A 23272-nucleotide genomic window follows, 5' to 3' on the forward strand; every position below is an offset into this window, starting at 1 on the left:
CCTCGGGTTTTTCTAATTTGACTCTTCAGAGCAAAAAAAAAAAGAAAAAAGAAAAAGTGCATAAACACACACAAGTCTCTCCCATTGCTCATGATTACAAAGCCCCCCCCCACCCCCCCACCAGTTTACAAGATAGGATTTCAATGGCCTCTCCTTTCTCTGAGCTCGTAAACGGTGTAATGAGTTTCATTTGCTCCGGCTACGTTGGGCTCAAACCGCCACGGTGACCACAGCAGTGTTCGTAAAGATCACAGGGAATCCTCGCACGCGCGCGCACACACACACACACACACACACACACACACACACACACACACACTTGTAAGCTCACTTCTGTGCAGCACATGCCAGCTCTCGAGTGGCGACTCCTACATTTGGTGTGAATTTCCAGGCCATTAATTTGGGGGAACATCACTTCTAAAGGAACCTGCCTGACATTTGTGGTTCCTCTTTCAAACGCTCGGCCCCATTAAAGCCTCCATTAAGCAGCCGCGGCAACATAAATCAAGTCTTAAAACACAGAGGAGACACATGACAACAACATGCCGTCCTGTCCTTTATTTCAACACGTGTCCGTGGTGTGCACATCAAACCACTCGGACAGAAAACAAACGCATAAAACATGTCAAAGTTATGAGATTCAACCTTTCACTTTTTTCTAAAATATTGAAGATTGAACGTTTATCTGCAGTGGGTTTATAAAAAAATTGGTCGAATGACAGATGGAGTTTTGTCACATACATATATATATATAGAGAATCAAACACGAGGGGAATTTAACTTTTTAAATGTTTAGTTTTCCTTTGATGCCAAGTTTCCAAGAGACGGGATTTTCCGTTAGTCTTTATACTTATTTTAAAAAAGAAACGTGCAAGAACAATAAAAAAAAATACAAAAACGAAAACAGTTATTGAGATGTGAATATTGAACAGTAACAAATAACAGATTCTTAAGTCGTCAGGATTTACTGAAGATCCACTTACTGAGTTGGAACTGAGTTGGAAACTGGGGAAAACATCACAGACAGATGAAAGCTCCTCAGAAAGGCCGGTGTGTGTGAGTCAGGATTCACTCTGTCAAACAGTTTCAATGCTCAGTTGTGTACTTTATTGTGCACTTTACTTTTGTGTATTTCGTGGTACAGAAGAAATATTAGTCATTTCAAGTTTGTTTTGTGAAATGAATGAACCTCACCAACATGTGAAACCAGCTCCTGACTCCTCTCTCTGTCTAAATCCTCCTTAAAGTTCATATGAGCTCTGTTATTGTCTGTCTGTGGAAAAAAAAAAAAAAACTTTTTAAACTTTCCCTACATTTCTGCCATTTAAAATTCCAAACTCTATCCAGATGTTTAATTTGCAGATTGTTGCCCAGGGGTCAGAACAATGTGGCCGAGCAAATAAACTTCAAATCTGTAACCGGCTGTTTTCCAAAACTTCTCCAGACCGTTTGTTTGTAAACTTTCCAAGAGTCTCCGGACGTCTCCGATGCTTTTCAGGACTTTTCCAGACCGGCTCTGGAACCCAGGGGGCGTTTTTTGGGGAAGGTGGCCGTTTGGTTTTATGTCTGTTTTAGCGCTTATGGGTCCTCGGGGGGGTTGAAATCACAGCAGCACCGGGGTGAACGTGAAACCGGACACCTGAGAAATCTGTTTTTTCCATTTAGGTTAAAACGTGCAACTGACGGACGCACACAAACGCATCCCCCCCCCCCCCTCCCGACACCGAGAAACAAACGGGCGCACTGACTCCGGCTGTAATTCAACGTTTACATAACCTCACTGGAAACTGTAAAAACTCTGTCGTTCACAGGAAACGCACAAACTGTAGCTTCTCAAAAACACAAAACAAAAAAAACACAGGATTAAAAACAGCGACCACATCCCCCCCCCCCCCCCCCCCCCCTTATTAAACTGTTATCCTCTGGAAACACTCGGCTAATGTTTTCCAAAACCTCCTCTCGCTGCCTCCATCCCTCCCTGGTTCGCTCCGCGCCTCGGGGCCGAAGGGGTCCGCTCCATATTGTCTTCATTAAAGCCACCGAGCGTCGACCTGGTTTGGAAACACGGTGTGTGTTTGTGTGTCTGAATGTGTGTGTGTGTGTGTGTGTGTGTGTTTGTGTGTAGAGGAGGCCGAGTCCGCCGGCTCCTAAACCACATTCTTTAAATTCCCTGTAAACAACAGAAAGAGAGAGAAATGAGAGTTGGGGGGGCGAACACACATGTTACAACACACATGTACACAACTAGCAACACCCCCCCCCCCCCTTCACACACTCACACTCTCACACACACACACACACACACAAATAGGGAGGAAGGAGAAGGGTCAAACATTAAGTGGGATTCAAAACAAGGATGAATACACAAATGAACAGGAAAAACCAAACACAAGATGGATGCAGTGTGGATGAGAAACACACACACACACACAGACACACACAATACACTGTAAACAGGAATGGAAGACGTAGCGATCGCGGTGTGGAGAGGTAGTATCGAGGTCAGAGACGCGCGCCGACGAATCGCGAGTCGATCTCAATAACACGTCGTCGATCGTCTGACGATTGATTAGCCTCTGAGGGAAAGGGCCAATAATGTGAGGCTTCTGGACGAGACAGTGGAAATCCAGTCGCTCCCGATGACACACGAGAATGCAAATACAGGATCAGAATGGAAACGACAACGCTAAGTAACACAAAGAGCGCACACACACACACACACACACGCGCACGAGCCGACACAATAGCCTCATTAAAAAGTCTAGTCGTCGGTTTACTTTCTATGTAACGATGCAACAATGCCTCTTTGTTGGTCTATTGTTATGTTAAATTGCCTGCTTGTGAAAAATAAACATGTTGTACACACACACGGACACACACAGACACACACACACACCCTCTGGTTGGATGAGTAATTGCCCCCCCCGACAAACGCAGCCCTTCACTGAGGCAGTGAGGGAGGATGTCCTGTCAGTGGAGTCCTGTCATGTTCCGCTGCCGTGACAACAGCAGCTTCATCAAAGAGCTCGACAATCAACTGCATCGATCCTTCAGTGTGTGTGTGTGTTTGATCTCTGGGTTTACGTCACCTTTAGTTTTTTTTAATTTTTTATCTGAAGGCAGTTTAACGGTCGACGGTTGACAAAAGCACGTTATCTCCATACGTGCACTGTTATCTTCACACGGGCCAACCGAGGACAGAGAGCCGCTGACGAGGCCGTTTTGTTTCTACTACAACAAGAGGAAAAGTGTCAGGGAATCACGGTGTGAGCTGAAAACAGGAAAAAGAGGAAGTTTGCTCCCGGGCAGAGCCTCAGGTGCACTGACAGAAAAACTGCCGATGGGATATTTACTTTAAAATATCACACAATTGATTTAAACGTGAACTTTTATCACCGTCTCAGGACGAACTTGTTGTTCTTTGTTTTTCTTTTGTCGGTTTTTCAGCTGTTAAAACAATAAGTCAACAGACAGAAATGTTTTAATAACCCACACTTCTGATGAGCAGAGGGGAGAGAAACAGATCAATAAATAGTTTGAGATTCTTAAAACGTGTTTTGAATCATTGTAAACTGAACATCTGAGGGTTTGGGGATCAGGGGTCGGATCAAACAAACAATCTGACATCACCTTGGAGTTTGAAAACCTGCCACGGGTGTTTAAAAGAAAAACCTAATTTCTAACAATAAACGATTGATGTAGAAATATGGTCTTTCTTCTTGCTCTCCCCCTGAATCCACTCTCCCACTTCTCTTTGCTTTCCAGATGTGGACAACGGGGAATTGTACCACGGATATTTACTACCTGGACAAACTTCATCCATCACAGCGTCTGTGGGTGTGGAGGCAATTCTCCAGTTCAGGTATGAAGGTGAACATATTTCTCCCTGGTTTTGTGTCCTGCTTGTAAATCTTTGTGTGAAAGTCGAGTTTATTTCCTCCTCCAAAGAGGTTGTGTCCCCCCCCCCCCGTCCATTTGTGTGTTTGTCAGCAGGATGACAGAAAAACTACTGAGCACATTTGAAACTCGGTGGAAGGATGAGACCGAGGCCGAGAGAGGAGACGTTACATTTACCGAGCGGCTCTAATTAAATGATCTATAACTGCACTCGGGAGCAAATCCTGGAAAACCAGGTCGCTGAATGAGGCGCATTGTTCAGAAGTGTCTTAGTCTCTCTATGAATCATCTGTGTGTTTAAGGTGTAACAAGGAATTAACCAATCACAGTGTAATCTCCGGGTTCCAGGTGTCCTCTCAATAAAAGCAAAGGGCCCAAAACAAACAGGCAAATATTACTATTGGATAATTCCCCCTGAATAAAAACACAAGACAATGCTGCGTCGTTGACTTAGGACGAGCTCCCTGCTGCACTGAAGATAGCGAAGCCCCAACAATGAGCCGGACCACACCTCTTTGCATTTGATATTTAAACAACGTGGGCGCTGGACCTGAAAATGAGAACAGTGTGGGTCTGAAACTCGCAGTGACTACACAGTGGCTTGGTGCTGCTTTGCGTCAGATGTAAATTAGGACCCTGTGAAGGTGTGTGTGTGTTATAGAGTGTGTGTCTGTGTCTGTGTGTGTGTGTGTGTGTGTGTGTGGGACATGTCATCACAAGGAAGAATAAACGTGCAAAAGCTGGAAGGATGTAAAGATGCTGCAGTATTTCCCTGCTGACACACACTGATAATATAAGATACAATCACACAGTAACGGCTGGCAGTTTATACACACACACACACACACACACACACACACACACACACACACACACACACACCACAGACACACACACACACTGAGTCTCACACACACACACAGACAGGCCCGGGGGAAATCACACTAGCAGAGCCTCGTAAACAGAGGACAGTGAATACACAAACAGCTGCTGTCGCCTCCGACAACCACCGAATAAAAATCACATTTTAATTAATACAGACGTTTTACAAGCCCCAGTGTGTGTGTGAGGGGGAGAGAAACAAAAGGAAAGAGTGAGTAACTCCCTCAGAAGGACATTTAAAGATACATAAAGCTCACTGGGTCTTGTACTTTTTGAATTGTCTCGATGTTTTAACGCTCGTAACAGTGGCTGTAATGTGTTCAGTCTCACAAACACACTAACTGGACAGTTTATGTCGGAACACCAATAAAAGCCCCGACTTTTATTATCTGAACCGAGCTGAACCGGATCGACTGGGCGTTGGTGACACTGCGACTTTTCATCTAGCGCCACCGGCCGTTAACATTTAAACATGGACGCCGCCACACGCCAAATATCTGCATCGTCGTTAACATACATGTAAATAAGTCAACCGTGGCCACGTTAGCGTGCTACTTAGCCACGGACTGTAAATGAAATTACTTCAACGGTGCAAGATGGCGGCGTTCGTATCATTTCTGTTTGTAATTCATTAAAAAAATCGTCCTGCATCATTTAAAAAACTGTGTATTCTGCTTTAATCGTCACAGTGAGTTCAAACATCTGGCTTCGAGACATCGCACATGCTGAACGACGATGGGAAGAATAGAAAGGATTTGGGGGGGATTAGAAGTTGAAGATTCAAAACGTTACAGTTCATACGTGCCAGCAGACAGAGCAGATGTGGACACGCACACACACACAGACGTGCAAACACACACACAAACACACACACACGCACGCAAACATACAAACCCTCACACTGCCCAGTTTCTCAGGGAAACCAATGTTTATAAGCAGTGCAGCACTTCCAAAACCAGAAAAACACTTATCCACCCCAATGAGGTCATGTGGATATGTTTGCCTAGAGGTGCGTGTGTGTGTGTGTGTGTGTGTGTGTGTGTCTGCATTAGTTGAGTTAGCAGACGTGTGGATCTTTTTCTTAATCGTAGGCAGAAACAAAAAGACACGTACGTTTAACTGCACGATATTTAAAATCCTAATGCCCTCACGTTCCTGATGAGGTTTTTGGGTCGGGGTCCTGCTCGCTGTGCGGTGAAACGCTCTGTGACACAACCAGTTTCTGGTGAAAAGTGGTTTCTGACATGACGGAGGTGGAGGAGAAAGAGAGAAATGAAGGAAGAGAGAGAGAGGACATTAAACAGACGTGACAGGTTGAGAGCAGGATGGAAACTTCAGTGGGAGAAGGACAAGAAAGAAAAAGTCCCCCGGATTCACATACTGTAAATATATTATACGTACGAGGCTGAAAACGAACAGATGAAAACAAATGGTCGTAAGAGTCATGTTGAATCATCTTAATGATGAAATTAAAACATGAATCCTTCCCTAACGAGCAGTCGACAGTTGACTCTGACCGAGCAAAGGGAAGAAAGAGAACAAGCGATCTGATAAACGACAGGAGAGGCACCAGGCCCGTCTCTCTCTCCGTCTTTCGGCTCGTCTGCGTTTCATTTCTCATTTCTCCTCCTTTTTCTATTCCCTCCATCCGTCCGTTTGTTCATCCATCCGCTCCTTCTGCCCCCCCCCCCCCCCTCTAATAGAAGCCGTATGACTGGAAACCAGCGATACTTTCAACCCCTCTGGTTGTGATGATTTTAACGCGAGCCAACAGACCCAAGTGGATTTTGTCAAAAAAGAAAATAAAAGAAAAGAGAAGAGAACTCCTGTTCCTCTGATTTGATGTGACCTGGAGTTTTTCAGAGCGCGGGAGCTTAATGCTGTTTGGATAAACCGCCCCGGCATCCAACATGGCTCTTGTTGTAATTTGCTGCGGTACAACGACTTGTTCTGTTTGAATCCACGAAGCTTCGGTTGCTAATTGAGTCCATGTCCAGTCGAACGTGGACGAAGCCGGCTCTCCAATCCCACCGAGCAGCAGTTTCCACCATTAAAGTGGAGATTTGAAAACTTCCTCTCCAGTAAACACATTTGAAAACAACAGTCCCACCTTTATAGTTTTATTATTTCACAGAATACACGACAGAAGTGGTTGTCAGAGTTTGCAGTTTGGTGTCCGAGCCCCAGGTCGCTGCAGTCTGTGTTCGCCGGTGCAAACAGGAAGCAGAGTCGACTCCACAGTTGGTTTCAAAAACACGACGCACGAGGAACAGCGGCGGTGGAAATGAGAAGAGGACGAGACGGAACTGCGAAGCGTCGACAGCGTATCGAGTGACCGATAAGAAGCAATGAGGAAGTGAAGGCGAGCGTTTCCAAACAGTTTCAGGCACTTGAAAGCCCCGGAGTGGTCGTGTGGCTGGCAGGTGTAACCGTAGCAACGCTGACGCACTTTGAAAAGGGACCTGATTCAAAAGAAAGGAAGAGGTATTTCCTTTGGGCCTGTGGCTAACACGTCTTCCTACTTCTCTAGAAATCTGGGCTGAGCACGGTTTGGTGTTCCGGGGAGTGAACTCGACCCGTAGCCGCGCTCCACGCTTGTTTCTTTTGCGGCGAGTTCCCGACCTCACATCCAGTCACTCTCTCCCGCCGCTCAACCCCTCGCCTCCGTTTCACCCGGTCGGACGGATCTCGTCTGGCTGCTGCGGGCTGTCAGCGCAAAACACACCAAAGGGCCGGAGACACACGCTCACAGAAGAACATACAAACATAAAGGAATATATATAGAAGGACAATGCTGCAAAAATAGAAAACACCACATGTGTGGAGACCCAGACTCGGGTCAAGGAGGCTTGTGGGTAGAAGAGCCGGGTCGATGGTTTGTTCACACACACACAAACGGCTGTTAAAGAGCCACAAGGACGAGAACAAAACAAAAAGAAGAAGAGGAACAAGCCGCACAGACGAGGACAGAGCACGAAACCACAGTTAATAAAGAGCCGTGCAGAGACAAAAGGGCTGTAGGTGAGAGAGGGTTCAGGGAGACGCACACAAACAGACACACATCTGTTTACCCACCACGCCCTCAACCACACCAGCAGACACACCTGTGCATCCACATCACACCCATCCAGACACACACAGACACACACACACACACCTTTGATGGTGCCGAGGACCTGGTCCAGGTGTTTGGTGTCGTTCCGGTCCGGTCGACAGCTCGGGCTGATCTCCAGCGAGTAGTCTGGTCCGTATTTTGTAAAAAACTAAACACACACAGAAAGAGAGAGAGAGAGAGAGAGAGAGAGAGAGAGATCATGTCACAAAAAAATCATTATAAACACATTTAGATGGATTGGTTTTTGAAATAACGTTTAATTTCTCTCGTCCTCGGTCAAACGTTAACATCTGCACTCAGTCGCTGCAGCCGAGCGCCAAAGAACACTTTCTCCTCTTTGTCTCCCTTTCTCTTTTTTTAAAATTTTTTTTTAAAGAATGCAGCTGCTTTCCTGGAAAATATCGGAATACGTTTTGGACTTTGAAGAATCCGACTGTGAAACTGACTGATGATGAGTGTTTACTCAGGCTTTCACGGATCATTCCCTAAAAAGAAAAAGAAAAGGGAATTACACCCAAAACGGTGGGAAATAAAGAAATCAAACCAAACTTTACAAATATTGAGCAACAAACTTGTTTCCCCTCTGCTTGACCAACAAATCCACTTTTATCTTTTACTGATTTATTCACTATATTGTGCATTATACACATTTATTTAAGCTCCACACCTAATTCTGATATTTAACCAGAACCAGATAAAAGTAGTAAAAAAGTAGCCTCACGATGGCGCGAGAGGAAAAGTCAAGGGAATCACTGAACTCATTCATCCTCTGGGGAACATGAACGTCGCCAGAACAAAGATTTCAGACGGACACATGTTCTTTATATTCCCTGAACCCCGTGTGTTGTCTTGGATGTTGCATGACACGCAAACGAATGTATGAGACAGTCATGTCTGGTTCACGTAAAGAGAGAAAACGTAACGCGGAGCCCAGAAGACGAACCACAAATCAGTCAAACCTCCACTGAGACAGCCCGATGCTCACCAACTTGGATAAATAAGTCTGAGATGATTTCAGCAAATACCAAAGGCTCCTGGCAGCGTCGGCCCAATTCCATGAAAACAAAACCAGCCAACACGAGAAAAGAAAAAACAGGTGGAAATCCAGCGAGTGGGTTCAACCAGAAGTTAAAAACCGGCGCACGTCAGTTGAAAAAATGCATTTCTGGGGAATTAGTCGTGACTCCGTGCCACGGGAGCAAAAAACAAACTCAGCGGCCAGGTCCGACCACAAGTGCGTCAGTCCATCTGCGGCCGAGTGTTGTGAAAGCCCCGGACTCTGAGGACTCAGCAGAACCCCGCGCAGCAGCCCGAGGTGACGGAGGCCTCGCGCTGAGCGGCCACACGTCCGCTTCAAATCACCTGTTCGGAAATTACCAGGAAAAAAAAAACCAAGCATGGGGAGTAGGAAAGTGGAGGAAGAACTTTTCACTCAAGCTGCACTTGTGGCTTTTTTTTCTGAGCTTTCCACTGTGGGTCATTGTCTCTTTCAGCAGAGGGTTGTGATTTCTCCCCATAGATTCCACCACATGATGTAATTGTGATGACAACAGAGCAGGAGATGTGGTTTAAAGCTCTGAAAAAACGAACCTCGGGTCCCGAATTGTTTTTCTTGAACATCACATACGATGGAAACCCACGTATGAAATAAGGGATTATTAGATTAATAGTTAGATTGGCGAACTGATTCCCGAAAACATGCTGGAATAATTTCTACCCTGATTCCATGGAACATTTTAATTTGTGTCACTAGAGAAGACTTCAGAAGGTCTGTTGGCGACACACACACACACACACACAGACACACACACACACACACACACACACAGGCCCGAGCAGATGTACACACAGCTGAGCCGAGCCAACGTGCACAAGGAGTATACTTATGTTTACTTGAAAGACAAAGGCTACTCTGTCTTTGATGAATAGCCCTGAGCATATGGGCGTGTGAGTCGGGGGGGGGGGGGGGGGGGGAACTGATGCTGGTGCGTGTTCTACAGATAGTTTAGATAAATATCAGCTGCGACGCTAACGATTGTGCTTCCCACAGAGAAGGTCGAACGGACGTGAGCCGACACGGAATCGGGATTAAAGGGTCGAAGCTTTTACGATCCGTGCAGAACCCAGACTGTAGGAGGCAGTGTTTCGAAAAACAGGCTACGAACCTGTAACTAGCACCAACGTGTAGCTGAGATCATGAGGATTCAGTCTGGATTCAGTTTATATGCAAGTTCAATAGTTTTTTAACTATATCCATACTAACAATATCTCTAATGTGTTTGTGCATGCAGCAGGTGAAAGAACCTGCACGATGAAGTGAAACTCGGCTGTTGTTGGTTTGTTTGCTGACGTCGAACCGAGTTTACAAGAGAGGAAGCTTTGCCAAAAACTCGATTGGCAGATCTTTGGTAGGAAATAAAGGTAGATGAGCGGTGTGTGTACGTACACGTGTGTTTTTGTGTGAATGTGCATGGGTATGTACAAAAGGTAAGGCTCTGTTGTAATGTGTGTGTGTGCGTGTGTGTGTGTGTGTCTGTGTGTGTCTGTTTCCAATTAACTCCGATGAGTTTTTGTGTCTTAACCTCCGGTCTCAACTGAGCTCAACATGAGAGTACTTAACACACATGCACTAGCACACCGGCTATGTATTCCCATGAACCCAGTGCTCTGTCTCCTGCTGTCCAGCAACACACACACACACACACACACACACACACACACACACACACACACACACACACACGCGCACACACACACACAAATCACACAATCTCCTGCTGCCTGCTTGTTTGCCTTGGATGACCATGGGGAGAAGAGAGACAGAGGAAGCGAGGAAAACAGAGGTGCAGACACTCCTAGAAGAAATACTGGTTTTCCTACAATATCTCTAACATTTTTATATTATTCCCGACACTTTGTCCACCACAGACGCCTGTAGAGCGAGAGAAGGACATCACCTGGACAAGGTCACGAGACAGAAAATACCCGCTGACCGTCTCCGGCAGGGAGATAAATACTGAAAGGTCTCTGCTTATTTAACTCGGACCCTCTGCCCATCACTCACTGCTGGTATGAGCTGGTTTGTATGAGAAACACGGCCCTCGACTCAGAAAGCTGTGTGTGTGTGTGTGCATCAATTTTATTAATGTTTTTCAACTTGTGCTTCAGACAGAGATGTAAAAATAAGTTTGGAAACACTGTAAGAACAAATATTCATCGTTATTTGACTTGTACTGTTTGAACTACAGCCTGACAAACATGGATTTTTGGAGGCGGACGCTGATATTAGAGCGCAAAACTAGTTCCGATACCAATATACCATCATGTAAACAAGTTCAGGTTCATGTGCACTTAAGGCAAAACATGTGTGTTTGTGAGAAGGTCAGAGTGTGTGTTCATGTGTCCATCTGTGGACAGTAATGTGTGTGTGTGTGTGTGTGTGTGTGTGTGTGTGTGTGTGTGTGTGTGTGTGTGTGTGTGTGTTTGTTTTCACAGTGACCAGCAGGATCTCAGTGATGAAGGACACCGAGCTGCACAGCGGAGGGGAAAACGTCTCGGAAAACAAATGGACTCTGTCTGCTATCACGCCGCTATCTCATAAATGTTTTCAACAAGGAAAGAAAAAAGAAAAAACGGCCCGATGCCCAAATCGCAGTCACATATCGCACGTACACCCCCCCCCCCTCTCACCCTCCCTGACTTTTCATCAGTCCATATTTTCTCGAGACGACTGTCCAGTATTTTAGTCCCTTTAAGAAACTATACTCCATATTTAGCATTTGTATGTTTTTGAAATTACTCATGTATAACAAGGACAGTGGGTTTAAAAAACACCAAATGGGAAAAAGTTAAAGTGAAGAGAACCAAGTGAACGATGGTTCCATCTTCTCGGATCAAGTCGGTCCATGAACTTCATACACGATAACGTTCAGAGATGCAGCAGAGACACGAGTCCCTGAAGGGAAATAGAACAGGAAACTGACTCTTTCAACTTCCTGTTTGTGAATCGCAATATTCGCCAGAAAATCTAAATTTTCTATGGAAGAGAATCAATAATAATTAATAATCAGCTTCTTCACACAAATCATTTTTCTGTGTCATTTTGTAAACAGACAAAATTTCCACAGGTCTGAACACACACACACACACACACACACACACACACACACACACACACACACACACACACACACACACACACACACACTTTACACCGGCGACGTTTCCGGTGATTGAGCCCGTGACTCTGGGAGCCGACACAGCCAGCGAGGGGCAGGACAGGAAGTGGCTGCAGACAGGAAAAGAGGAAGTAGAGGGGCGGGACGCTTCCCCCGCTGCCAATCTGGGACATGGGACCAGAGACGTCCTCCCTTCCTGTGCGGCTCGGAGACACACATTTGTATGTACGTTGGTTGCGTTAACACAAGGCTAAAGGGGGGGGGGGGGGGGGGGGGGTACAGCGGTCGGGCAACTGATGATTTGCTTTCTACCTGTTCCAATAAGCTGTTTAACATCTATCTGCAGGATAACCATCGGTTTGTACAGTAACAGATGTGGAGAGGAGAGCAATCACTGTCCATATCTCCACAATCAAAGGTTATCGACCCAAGAGCTGGCGTCCGCGTCACAGGCCAATTATTTCTGATATCCAGGAAAGAAGAAAAACATAAATGACCTTCTGGGGTCAAGCAAGTCCAGGTTTCTACATGATACTACTTTATGGGCTTGAAGTAGAGGCAGCAAAGAGAAGAGCGTCGGAGAGAAGGTGAAATATGTGACAGAGGATATGAGCTGGTTCGGAGAACGTGGTCGATGCGTGTTTGCCCACTGAGGCAGCGGGGCGGCCGCAGGAAGTTATGATCTGTGGTTTGTTTTCATCAAACCACAGCACGGCTGGAAGGAACTCAGCTGCTGGGAAATGACCGAAAAACAGAATCAGGGAGGAGGAGGAGGAGGAGGGAGGGGAGGGGGGGGGGGGGGGGGGGGGGGTGCAGGTTGAATTATTAAAGAAAGGCAGATGGGCAGAACTGGCTGTTTACCAAACACTGTTATTAAACCTCACAGCTGCACGGCTGACTTAAAAGTATGGAAAAATATTCTCACAAATAAATAAAGAAAATAATTTGAGATCATTTTAGCTTTTTTAACAACCCCAATATATTAATTCCCGCGTATTGACGTCATTGAAAAGACGGCAGAGGTCAGCGAGTTACTGCAGCTTGTTTACCGGTCTGGTAACGGTTACACCAACAAATCAAGGTTAACCTGCGAAGTCCCAGCTCCGAGCTTCTGCGTGAAGAGAGCGGCCTGGAAAGGAGTCAGGTTCCCCGGCCTGAACCATTGTCCCAGTCCGGCCCCTGGGCTCGACCGCCATCACACAATGGGGGGGGGGGGGGGGTCAAACGCGTATCAGCAAACGACTGACACACAATACAAGTTATCGGCGAGGGGTTAATGACTTTCAACCTGGCAGCGCGAACTACAAAAGGCACGTTTACTTGTGTTTTTGTGAGATACTGCAGGAGAATGCGTGCGGTAGGAGCAGGGGCATTGTGTGGGTTATCTGCAGAGTCATATTTTGTCTGGTAATCAGTGAATATTGCAGCACTATTGTTGATGTGACTGGGCAACTCTGAGTGATGGCTGTGTTTTTAGCACTAGTATCTTTAGACACATTTGCCAAGTAGACGTCAGAAACTTTTGGATACTGAGAAAAAAGACAAGATTGAGTGCAAACACATTTAGAACAAATCAAACCGTATTTGTTTGGGATCAATATCAGGAAAATTTGAGTAGATGGATGTTTGAAAAACATTATTTCACTTCTACTGAAGTTGTTTTCATTCTGGAAAAACTTCACCTTGAGTGATTTCCTCACTGATAAATCTGCAGGTGTTTTCTCCACTTTAACAGTAATTTATCATATGACTACAATGCTAAAAATATATATATGCACATAATCAAACAAGAGCAAGTGTAGTCATCTGGGTTTTTGTCTACAGTAAAGCACAAGGGTGGACACACACACACACACACACACACACAGACACACACACACGGGTACAAAGGTAGTTTTTGTTCCCCGTGTTGCTGGAACTTCAGCTTTGCTTGGTCATCATGGATAAATGCCCCTCTTATCGAGCACAACGGGCACAGACAGAGCCCAGACACACACACACACACACACACACACACACACACACACACACACACACACACACACACACACACACACACACACACACACACACACACACACACACACACACACACACACACACACACACACGTAATGTTGTGTAATACTACGACTTCAGGAATAACTTTACCTTCAAAATAAATCTTTTGAATACATAAAAAGAATAAAAAAGTGAATGAGCACTTAGAAAGGTGTTTGTTTAAATGTGTGTGTGTGTTGTGTTGTGTTGTGCGTCCCCTCATCTTCATCGTCTGTGGCAGCTGCCCACACTGATAGTTGCTTTGTTTTCAATGAGTGCTTCTTAATGAGGTCAAAGGCTATTTAGGGCCATTGGACGCTGACGAGGAGAAACAAGAGGCACCTTCATCACGGTCAGAACACACACACACACGCACACGCGCGCGCACACACACACACACACACACACGCGCACACACACACACACACACACACACACGCACACGCGCGCGCACACACACACACACACACACGCACACACACACACACACACACACACACACACACACACACACACACACACACACACACACACACACACACACACACACACACACGCACTCTCACAGATACACACAGCTATTCATTACATTTGACCAAGACAAGGTCTAAAAAATCAGCTGCTGGAGAAAGAGCCTCTTTGTGTGTGTGTGAATATCCGAGCGGCAGAGACAGATGGGTGGACTGATTTCTATTTGGAGAGAGGACGGCTCTATTTGATTTACTAGTTCACAGAATGAAGAGCGCTCACATGACATTTCTTTCACAAACATAAATTACCGGGGCATTTTCCTCCCCTCACTAAATTAAACCTGCAGAGAGAAACTTTTGTCCCCCCCCCCCGTCAAGCAGCGATGGTTATCGCACAACTACTGTACGTGTGCTCATAGCGTTCGTCCGAGACGTCCATCTCCTCGTTTTTTAATCATTCCTCCGACTTCACTTTCATCTGGAGAATGGTTCCGATGGTTGCTTCCCTCTTCAGCTCCGGCAAACCAAAACCTGCTAGTTGACATAAATGCATCGGCGCCTGAAGGTTAAATGTGGGAACGACACCAGAGACACCAGGTTCAAAACTCAGGTGGACTGCGACGCACCAGGAGATCGAATCAGCCTTTTGTGTCCTTGTTTGCCAAAGTCCTGCAGTCCAGCTTTGTTAACGTCAACACTGGGACATTAATAACCAGATTAAGTTCCAGTTTAAGCGTTTACATGGTTCCCAGTGATCTGATTTATAAACCAGAGGTCGACACGTCATGTTTGATCGTCCTGTTAAAAACAGGAAACTTCATCTTATTCAGAAAGTCAATTAAAAGTATTTCCCAAAGTAATCAAGTAATTATTTAAGTTATACTTACAAAAAAGTGTATTAAAATCTGTAATACGGTAAATAAAAGTTCACCTTGCTAAAAGATGAGATGTAAAGACGTCTGTGGTAGACGAGGCGAACGGAAAGAAATTGTCAACGCTACTACAATTCAGTTTTTTTAACAAGCACACACACACACACACACACACACACACACACACACACACACACACACACACACACACACACACACACACACACACACACACACACACACACACACACACACACACACACACACACACACACCTGGAGACAAACCCCTTCACTGAGAAGTGGGCGGCCATCCTTGATTAGCCGGAGTGACTCAGCAGACGGCGAGCACAAGGGGGTGTGTGTTTTTTTTTGGTGGCTTTTTGTGTGACGGTGCAATGAATGAGCACATTTGTGCTCATGTGGGAATATGTAAATGTGTGCGACTATGGCCATAATAGAGAGAGAATGTGTTGTTTTACCTCGTGGTCTGGTATCTCGGAGGAAAGGGTCTTTCCCAGAACCGCTGCCGTCAGATACGTCCAACAGCGAGCCGTGTTAGCCAGGTTATAACCTCCTGGTGAGAGAGCGGAGGAGACGGGAGTCAAGTTAGGATGAAGAGAGGCTCATTATTATTATGTGGTTACAAGCTGCAGGTACTGAACAATCGTTTCTCCTGAAATCCAAACCTCTCAACCTTTATCTGATCACAGCTTAGTACCGGGAAAGTTCTTCAAAGTCAGACGGACAAAACAAATGTTCTAAAAACCTTACGTGAAGTATAATTCGCCGAAGAGGTTAAGTGTTGTTTGTCGTCAGCCGGATTACACAAAAACTACACAACAGATTTCCAGGAAACTTGGTGGAAGGATGAAGAAAGAACTCAATTTAGGCACAGATGTGTTGTTTGCTCCAAGTTTCATGGAAATCTGTATCGTGGGTTTTTGTATAATCCTGCTGACAAACAAACAAACCAACCAAGAGACAAGAAATAACACAACAAAGATCCTTATGTACAAATCTCCTTCAGCCCACGAGACCGGGAGTTTGAAAACCATGAGATTCTTGTTTTATTGTCATGTTTGCTAAAACAAGACATTTAGTCTTTAATACAATATCCTCTGTTTATGCTGATTTCTTCTGGTTCTACGATTATGAAACACTTAAGTTGTTGCTTCGGGGAGGGAACTTTTCTGCGGTGGATTTTATTTGCCAACATTGAGAGAAAAGGCAGAATATTTTTGGTTTTAAGGCAGAGCTGTAAAATAATCTGTAGTTTTGTATTAAGGGAAATTACAGTGGAATGTTTGAACACTGCCACTGCAGCTTTTGGTTTCTTGTAAACTCAGGAGGGTTCGACAATTTACTTTAATGCATAATAGGAAAATAAAACAACTTCAAGTCAAGATCAAGACGTGGCCACAAACTGGACGCTAACGAAATAAAACTGCTGAAAATGTATCGACACGGGAAAGACGAATAAAAAAAGGGTGAAGGATGAAGAGGAGCAATATAAAACCCCAAAAAATAGAGGAGGATGTAATGAAGAGAAAGTATGTAGGACAGAGAGGGAGGGAGAGAAAGGAAGAGAGGTGGGATTGTAGTTGAGTAAAATGGCTTCATTGTGTCGTATAATTAGTCGCTATCATCTGGCCGAGGGCTGAGGGGTCTGGAACAGAGCACGGTGTGTGTGTGTGTGTGTGTGTGTGTGTGTGTGTGTGTGTGTGTGTGTGTGTGTGTGTGTGCGTGTGCGTGTGTGCGTGTGTACTGTATGTGCGTCTGTAAATGTGGATAAGTGAGTAAATCACTGACGTTCAAAGCAAAAACAAACAAATACAAAGATAAAAGATGATTTCATGAAAACATTTTACACACCACATGCATATACACTCATATACAGGGACACACACACACACACACACACACACACACACACACACACACACACACACCTATGCAAACACACACACAAACACAAACGACACCCGTACCTCCTCCCAGCAGCAGAGTGGGGAGCTGCCACTGCAGGACGTACTGCAGGCACTTGCCCACCCCCACCGGGGTCATGTTGAAGGAGCACATGGGGTCGCCGGCCATCGTGTCAGCACCCAGCTGCATCACCACCGCCTCCGGGTTGAACTGCGCCCGCACCTCCTGCATCACACTGCACAACAAGGTGGCAGTAAACACAGACGCCGTCACACAGGCTGGACCAATCAGAAGTCGGTAAAGGTAACGTTCAAGTGGGGAAATGATGAAACCAGAGTGTGAATAAAGACGGACGACACGTCTCCACGTCCTCTTGTTGTACACAAATGAAGCTAAAAGATCTTCGTCATAGTCACTGCTATCTTGTGCTTCTACTTCTCCAGCTCGGTTCTACCCACGGCTTCTCTCTCTTGCACAAATGTAGTTTGTTACGACTTCAGAAACTACAAATAAAGTAAATATTCCTTTTGAAATCCTGTGACGTCTCAGGTTTTATTTACTGTTCACTGTTAACTACTTAAATCAGTAAAATCTGGTCCAGTGTTTACTTTGAGGTTTTCACGGGAATCTGTGAAAGCCAAGGACAAAATACTTCAGCTGTGAAAAACCTAAGTTGGAGGGAATCCCCTGCTGAAGTGCCCTTGAGCAAAGAACCCTGAAACGGCACCCGCTCCAAGGCGAGCGTTCCATAACTGACCCAGACCTTTGACTTCCAGGGAGGGGCCCTGCGGTCGGGAGAGGGGAGGAAAAATAGGATTTCTCCTCAGGGATCCACGAGGAAAACAATTCTTCAAAGTCGACTCAGAGCTGCACAGGGAATTTCCAATATGTCCCTGTGTGTGTGTGTGTGTGTGTGTGTGTGTGTGTGTGTGTGTGTGTGTGTGTGTGTGTGTGTGTGTGTGTGTGTGTGTGTGTGTGTGTACCTGGTAAAGATCTGGTAGTATCTGTCGTCCTTGATGCCGTCCTCCAGGGGGACGTTCACGGCGTACCAGCGGCCTTTACCCAGCCCCGTGTCACACATGTCCCCTGTACCTGAATACACACACATTTATCTTTCACTATATGTTTTCATTAGATCGATTATCACAAGAAAACACGTTTCCTGTTCAACATCTGCGAGAAACGGACCTGGGAAGAATCCAGGGGAGAACTTGTGCAGCGAGACGGTCATGACTTTGGATGTGAAGCTGAAGGCGTCTTCCACACCTGCAGAGAGGAGGAGGAGAAACAGAAACATAAGCTATAGGTCTGTTGATAGATGACGACAAACCTTTTAAACCTGAGTTTCAGCCTGATAATCAAAACACACATATAAAAAGCCTGGATGTATTGTGTGTGTGTGTTGTGTACCATCTCCGTGATGCAGGTCAACATCAACGTAAAGGACTCGCTCATACTTCTCCCTCAGTTTGAGGATTCCCAACACGGCGTCGTTCACGTAACAGAAGCCCGACGCCTCGTCCCTGGAGGAGAAACACAGGAAAAGTATAAAGTATTTATCTTCCGGCATCGCATCTACTTTCACAGCATCTTTGCTCTAAAAGCGCTGATCTATGATATGGATATCTGTGACTGAAGGTGCTGCCTCACTTCTTCGCGTGGTGCCAGCCCCCGGCCCAGTTGATGGCCACCTCACACTTTTGGTCCAGCAGACACTGAGCTGCGGTGAGCGTAGCGCCCCCTATTGACGCTGCGTAGTCAAATATCCCCTCTACCACTGGACAGTCGTAACCTGGGGTAACACAGGAGGGGTCGAGGGGTCGAGGGCAAGAGAAGAGAAGAGAAGAAACATGATAAAACGTCAACAATAAAGACAAATGTGCACAATGCTGGTTTGGAATAAGTTAATTTTCATGTAGAGGTCGCTATTTTAAATACACTGATAGAAAAAGAAGCTCAAATTGATAAGAGTGTAGCAAACTGAAGATATTGTACGGGCAATGTTTACATTTCATAAAACGGGCATTTAAAAAAAGGGAAATGAAGAGAACAATGAAGGGAGGAAGACAGAAATGAAGAGAATGGGTGTGAAGGATAGAAAACAATGGAGTGTGGAAGTAGAGAGAGAAAGATCTTAATCTGGGAAAAGGTGGAGCGGATAGAGAGAGAAAGGTGTGTGGAATACAAAAGGAGGAAGAGGACAGGATGAGGGATGAGTCGAGGATGTAAGGAAGAAGAAGCAGCGGAGGGGGAGGAGGGGAGGAGGGGAGGAGGAGAGAGGAGAGAGGAGAGGCAGCGTTAGGCAACAAGTCAAGGAATTAAAAACAAGGAGGATGATTCTAAAGATAGAAATGTAAACTTTGGGCTGAGAGAGAAAAATCCCAGAGCAACAAACCACAGTGGATCCTTTTTCCACAGCGTCTGACTCAAGTTAGAATGAGTCAAATCTTTAAATATGTACTGTTTGTTTCAATAAAAAGCAGAAAATAAACAAAGACTAACTTGGAAAGAAAAGCAAAGTTACGGGAAAGTTGTATTTTTAGTTTAAGTAATGTTTTGAAAACCAGCGTCACACTGTCCCCTGCTGCCAAGAAACAGGCACTGCACGTGGATATTCTAAACCCATCTCTTCCTCCACTTCCCTTTTGAAGCCACATTTGAATCTAATATGAATTCAACTGGAAGTAAAAATAAGTTTTTAAAGAATAAGAACCACTCAACACGTGTTCTGGATGTGTTTCTCACCCAGGCCGTAGTCGACCGACTGGGGGTCATCGTTGTCTCCGTCCTGGCTGATCTTATGAAGATGTTCCAGGTACGAGTCTGTGTGGAACTTGGCCATTTCCTCTATGGTGGCAACACGAGGCTTCACGACACTGAGGGAAAAAATGTAAATCAAACTAGAGCCGGACCAACACAGGTATGAGACGACCTGAGAAGCTGGAGCTGACAGTTCTTTTCCAATAGATATAAATTCATTTTCTTTCAGTGGCCTCAGTGTTTTTGTCACTAAAAGAGTTTCATAAAATCAGGAACTGGCCTGAAAACTTTAATATTCGGTCTGAGTGCGATTATATATATTGACAATACACACATATAAGATAAGTAAGCATAAGATGTTTGAAAATTTGAGTTGAGACAAGTAGAGAAATGCAAGTATCTGAGTACTGATACCAAATACAAATACAGATTTAAAGACAGAAAGCTGAAGCTGTACAAAGTTGAGCATTCGACTAACGGATCCTGTAAACGATGGTGCAGCAGATGTACGTGTTTTTTTTAAAAAGTGAAAACAGTGCAAGAGTAAATATCAGTTCATATGTATTTCAAATGTTTTACTACTTAATATAAGCATCAACATCAGCCCCTAGTTGGACTCTATCTATCTGACTGACTGTCTGTCTGCCTGTTTATCTATCTACCCGTCTGTCTCTCTGTCTTTCTCTCTCTCTCTCTCTCTGCCTGTCTCTCTGTTTACTTAGATGTCCTCTGAACCTTCTCTGTGAACTCGGATCTCTCGGGGTATTGAACCATCTCTTCCCCTCAGACCCAACAACCCTCTGTGCAGCAGCTGCAGCCACACGACTCACACCTGAAGCATCAGTGTTTCCCCCTGAATCAGGGATGGAACCAAGCAGCAGCAGCAGCAGCTCCATGACTCACACCTGAAGTATCAGTGTTTCACCCTGAATCAGGGATGGAACCAAGCAGCAGCTCCAGCTCCATGACTCACACCTGAAGTGTTTCCCCCTGAATCAGGGATGGAACCAAACAGCAGCAGCTCCAGCTCCATGACTCACACCTGAAGAGTCAGTGCTTCACCCTGAATCAGGGATGGAACCAAACAGCAGCTCCTCACCTCATGTGTCGCAGCAGCCCGTAGGCTTCGATCAGGGAATGGACCATACTCGCCTGCACGTGAGGGAAACAACACAAAGTCAGAAACACGAGCAGACACCGAGAGGACATGAGCTGCGGAGTGTCCTCGCTCACCCGGTGCGGGACTTTGGACAAAGTGTCGCACGTCTCGATGTACTGCGAACTGTAGACGTACGCGACGGAGCGCGTCCCGGTGCGGTCCCCATCTCTGTCCCCTCTGCGACTCATGGACGAGCAGTTTGAAATCTGAGCTTTCGCCTGAAACTCGAGAGAAGAAGACGAATCCACAGCGACGGTCCTGCAGCCTGGTGTCACACCGTCAACAGCCCCCGCTCCATCCCGGGCCGGAGAGGCCGGCGTACCGCCCCGTTACAGGACAAATACAGATGATTACATTATAAAGAAGTATCATTAAAATGTTCGTATGAACTTTATTGAGGTGTTTCTGTTTTTTAATAATGGCGTTGGTGTGGTTTTTAGAGGGAAATAACACGGAACGGTCACAAACTGAGCTCGGTCGGGAAGCCGGACGTTATTTACGCACGGACCACCAAGCGAGAAGCATTCTGGGAATTAATGTAGTCTTTTCTCTACACTAGTCAAATTAGATAATTGATTATAAAACATATTCATGAGCAGGATTTATACAATTTGGAATAAAGTTATTTATATTAATTTGGTGACGGGGGGTCACACAGCATCGAACACCCAGTTCCGGGAGCTTCCGGACGTTTTTAGGACGGAGCACCGAGCGGGAAGGATTCTGGGAATGTTTGTAGTCTTTTGTCTCAAACAGCCAAAAAAGTTCATCAATTATAATCAATTAATTGATTATATGAATTATAATTTCAGCTCCCAGTGTTTGTCCTTTTAGTTCAACAAAGGTTTATGTACATGTATGTGTATATGTATAGATACATGTTTTATAAGGTATTTTTATGTTATGTGTGCAAATATGGATTTATAGATATTTTATTGATTGTAGTAACTTAAGTTTATAAGGTTATAAAGTGACATAAGAAGAGAATATTCACACAGAGTTGAAGTACCTCAAACTTTTCACTAAATGGCGCCAAAAACAGCTGATTTGCACCAATCAACCATCACAACAAATGTAAAATATCATGATTTTATTCACAATTAATGCTATAATCGTTCTTTGGGAGAACACAGAGATAAAACAGTGAATGTTCTTACATGTTGACCTAAAATAGTTTTTAGGTCAACATGTTTGCTTCCTGGTTGCAGTTGACAGCTCAGCTGCTTAAATTTCCCCCCAAAGTTATTGTTTTAAATCGAAGTCATCACTATTAAAACAATATTTACTTCATCAGTAATTAAAATTCTTCCACAGGACAAACTCCAAACATCAGAACTTTCACATGTGCCAAGTTATGTTCAGCAAAGAACACCATTTCCGGTTTCACAATTCAAAATAAAATACTCAGTACTCAGCAGATACTGTAATAAAAGTACAGAGGAGGAAATTGGAAAAGCAGTAATAATTTAGAACCATTTTCATTCTTCTGAAGTATTATGATTTTTATATTTGTGGTGAAGTGGCTGGAAACCTTAATATTACTTTCATCATTTTACAGTATAAAACACATGAAATCAGTATATTAAAACAACAAGGGAGTGAATCACTACGTCTGTGTCCTTGTGGGGAATTTTGTTTTACAAACTTGATATGAAGTTGGCCACATTACATGGAAGCTATTGATTTCTTTTTAAATTTAAATCTTTTAATATTCATATAAATAAAGATCATATTAAAAGAGGTGTGTCCTATTAGTCTTTTACCTCCATGGTGCAGGGAATAACAATAATAACAACAACAATACTATTATTATTATTCTTATTAATATTAATAATAATACATTGGAGTCAAGTGAATTCTACGTGCTTTTGTTTTGAAGGCGGCCGCTGCTCACTTCCTGTCCCGTAGCCGTTAGCTTCAGTTAGCTTACCGCAGGTCGCTGGTGTCCGGTCTCCGCTTGCGGATCAACTT

At 44.8% G+C, this 23272-nt stretch overlaps 1 protein-coding gene across 1 annotated transcript; it reads right to left on the reverse strand.

Annotated features, from left to right (window-relative positions):
• Window positions 1-1301: 1301 nt before the first annotated feature.
• hdac8 (histone deacetylase 8) lies at window positions 1302-21582 on the reverse strand. Its single transcript, XM_034569018.1, has 11 exons — window positions 21376-21582; window positions 21242-21294; window positions 20128-20258; window positions 19033-19174; window positions 18793-18905; window positions 18571-18648; window positions 18366-18474; window positions 17445-17617; window positions 15936-16030; window positions 7937-8042; window positions 1302-2170 (listed from the first exon to the last, which is right to left on the reverse strand). The coding sequence occupies exons 1-11, from the start codon at window positions 21487-21489 to the stop codon at window positions 2148-2150; spliced, it is 1137 nt and encodes a 378-aa protein (XP_034424909.1). The 5' UTR covers window positions 21490-21582; the 3' UTR covers window positions 1302-2147.
• Window positions 21583-23272: the final 1690 nt, after the last annotated feature.

This window comes from Hippoglossus hippoglossus, chromosome 18 (assembly GCF_009819705.1).
Source record: "Hippoglossus hippoglossus isolate fHipHip1 chromosome 18, fHipHip1.pri, whole genome shotgun sequence".
In the NCBI taxonomy this organism is placed as follows: domain Eukaryota; kingdom Metazoa; phylum Chordata; class Actinopteri; order Pleuronectiformes; family Pleuronectidae; genus Hippoglossus; species Hippoglossus hippoglossus.

Bases quoted from the DNA above. Each gene is read 5' to 3' on its own strand.
- hdac8 (XM_034569018.1), bottom strand. From the start codon at position 21,489: ATGAGTCGCAGAGGGGACAGAGATGGGGACCGCACCGGGACGCGCTCC. The intron at 19,175-20,127 runs GTGAGAAACACA...GTGTTACCCCAG, and splicing joins GTCGGTCGACTACGGCCTGG to GTTACGACTGTCCAGTGGTA. The intron at 18,649-18,792 runs GTACACAACACA...TCCTCTCTGCAG, and splicing joins TGACCTGCATCACGGAGATG to GTGTGGAAGACGCCTTCAGC.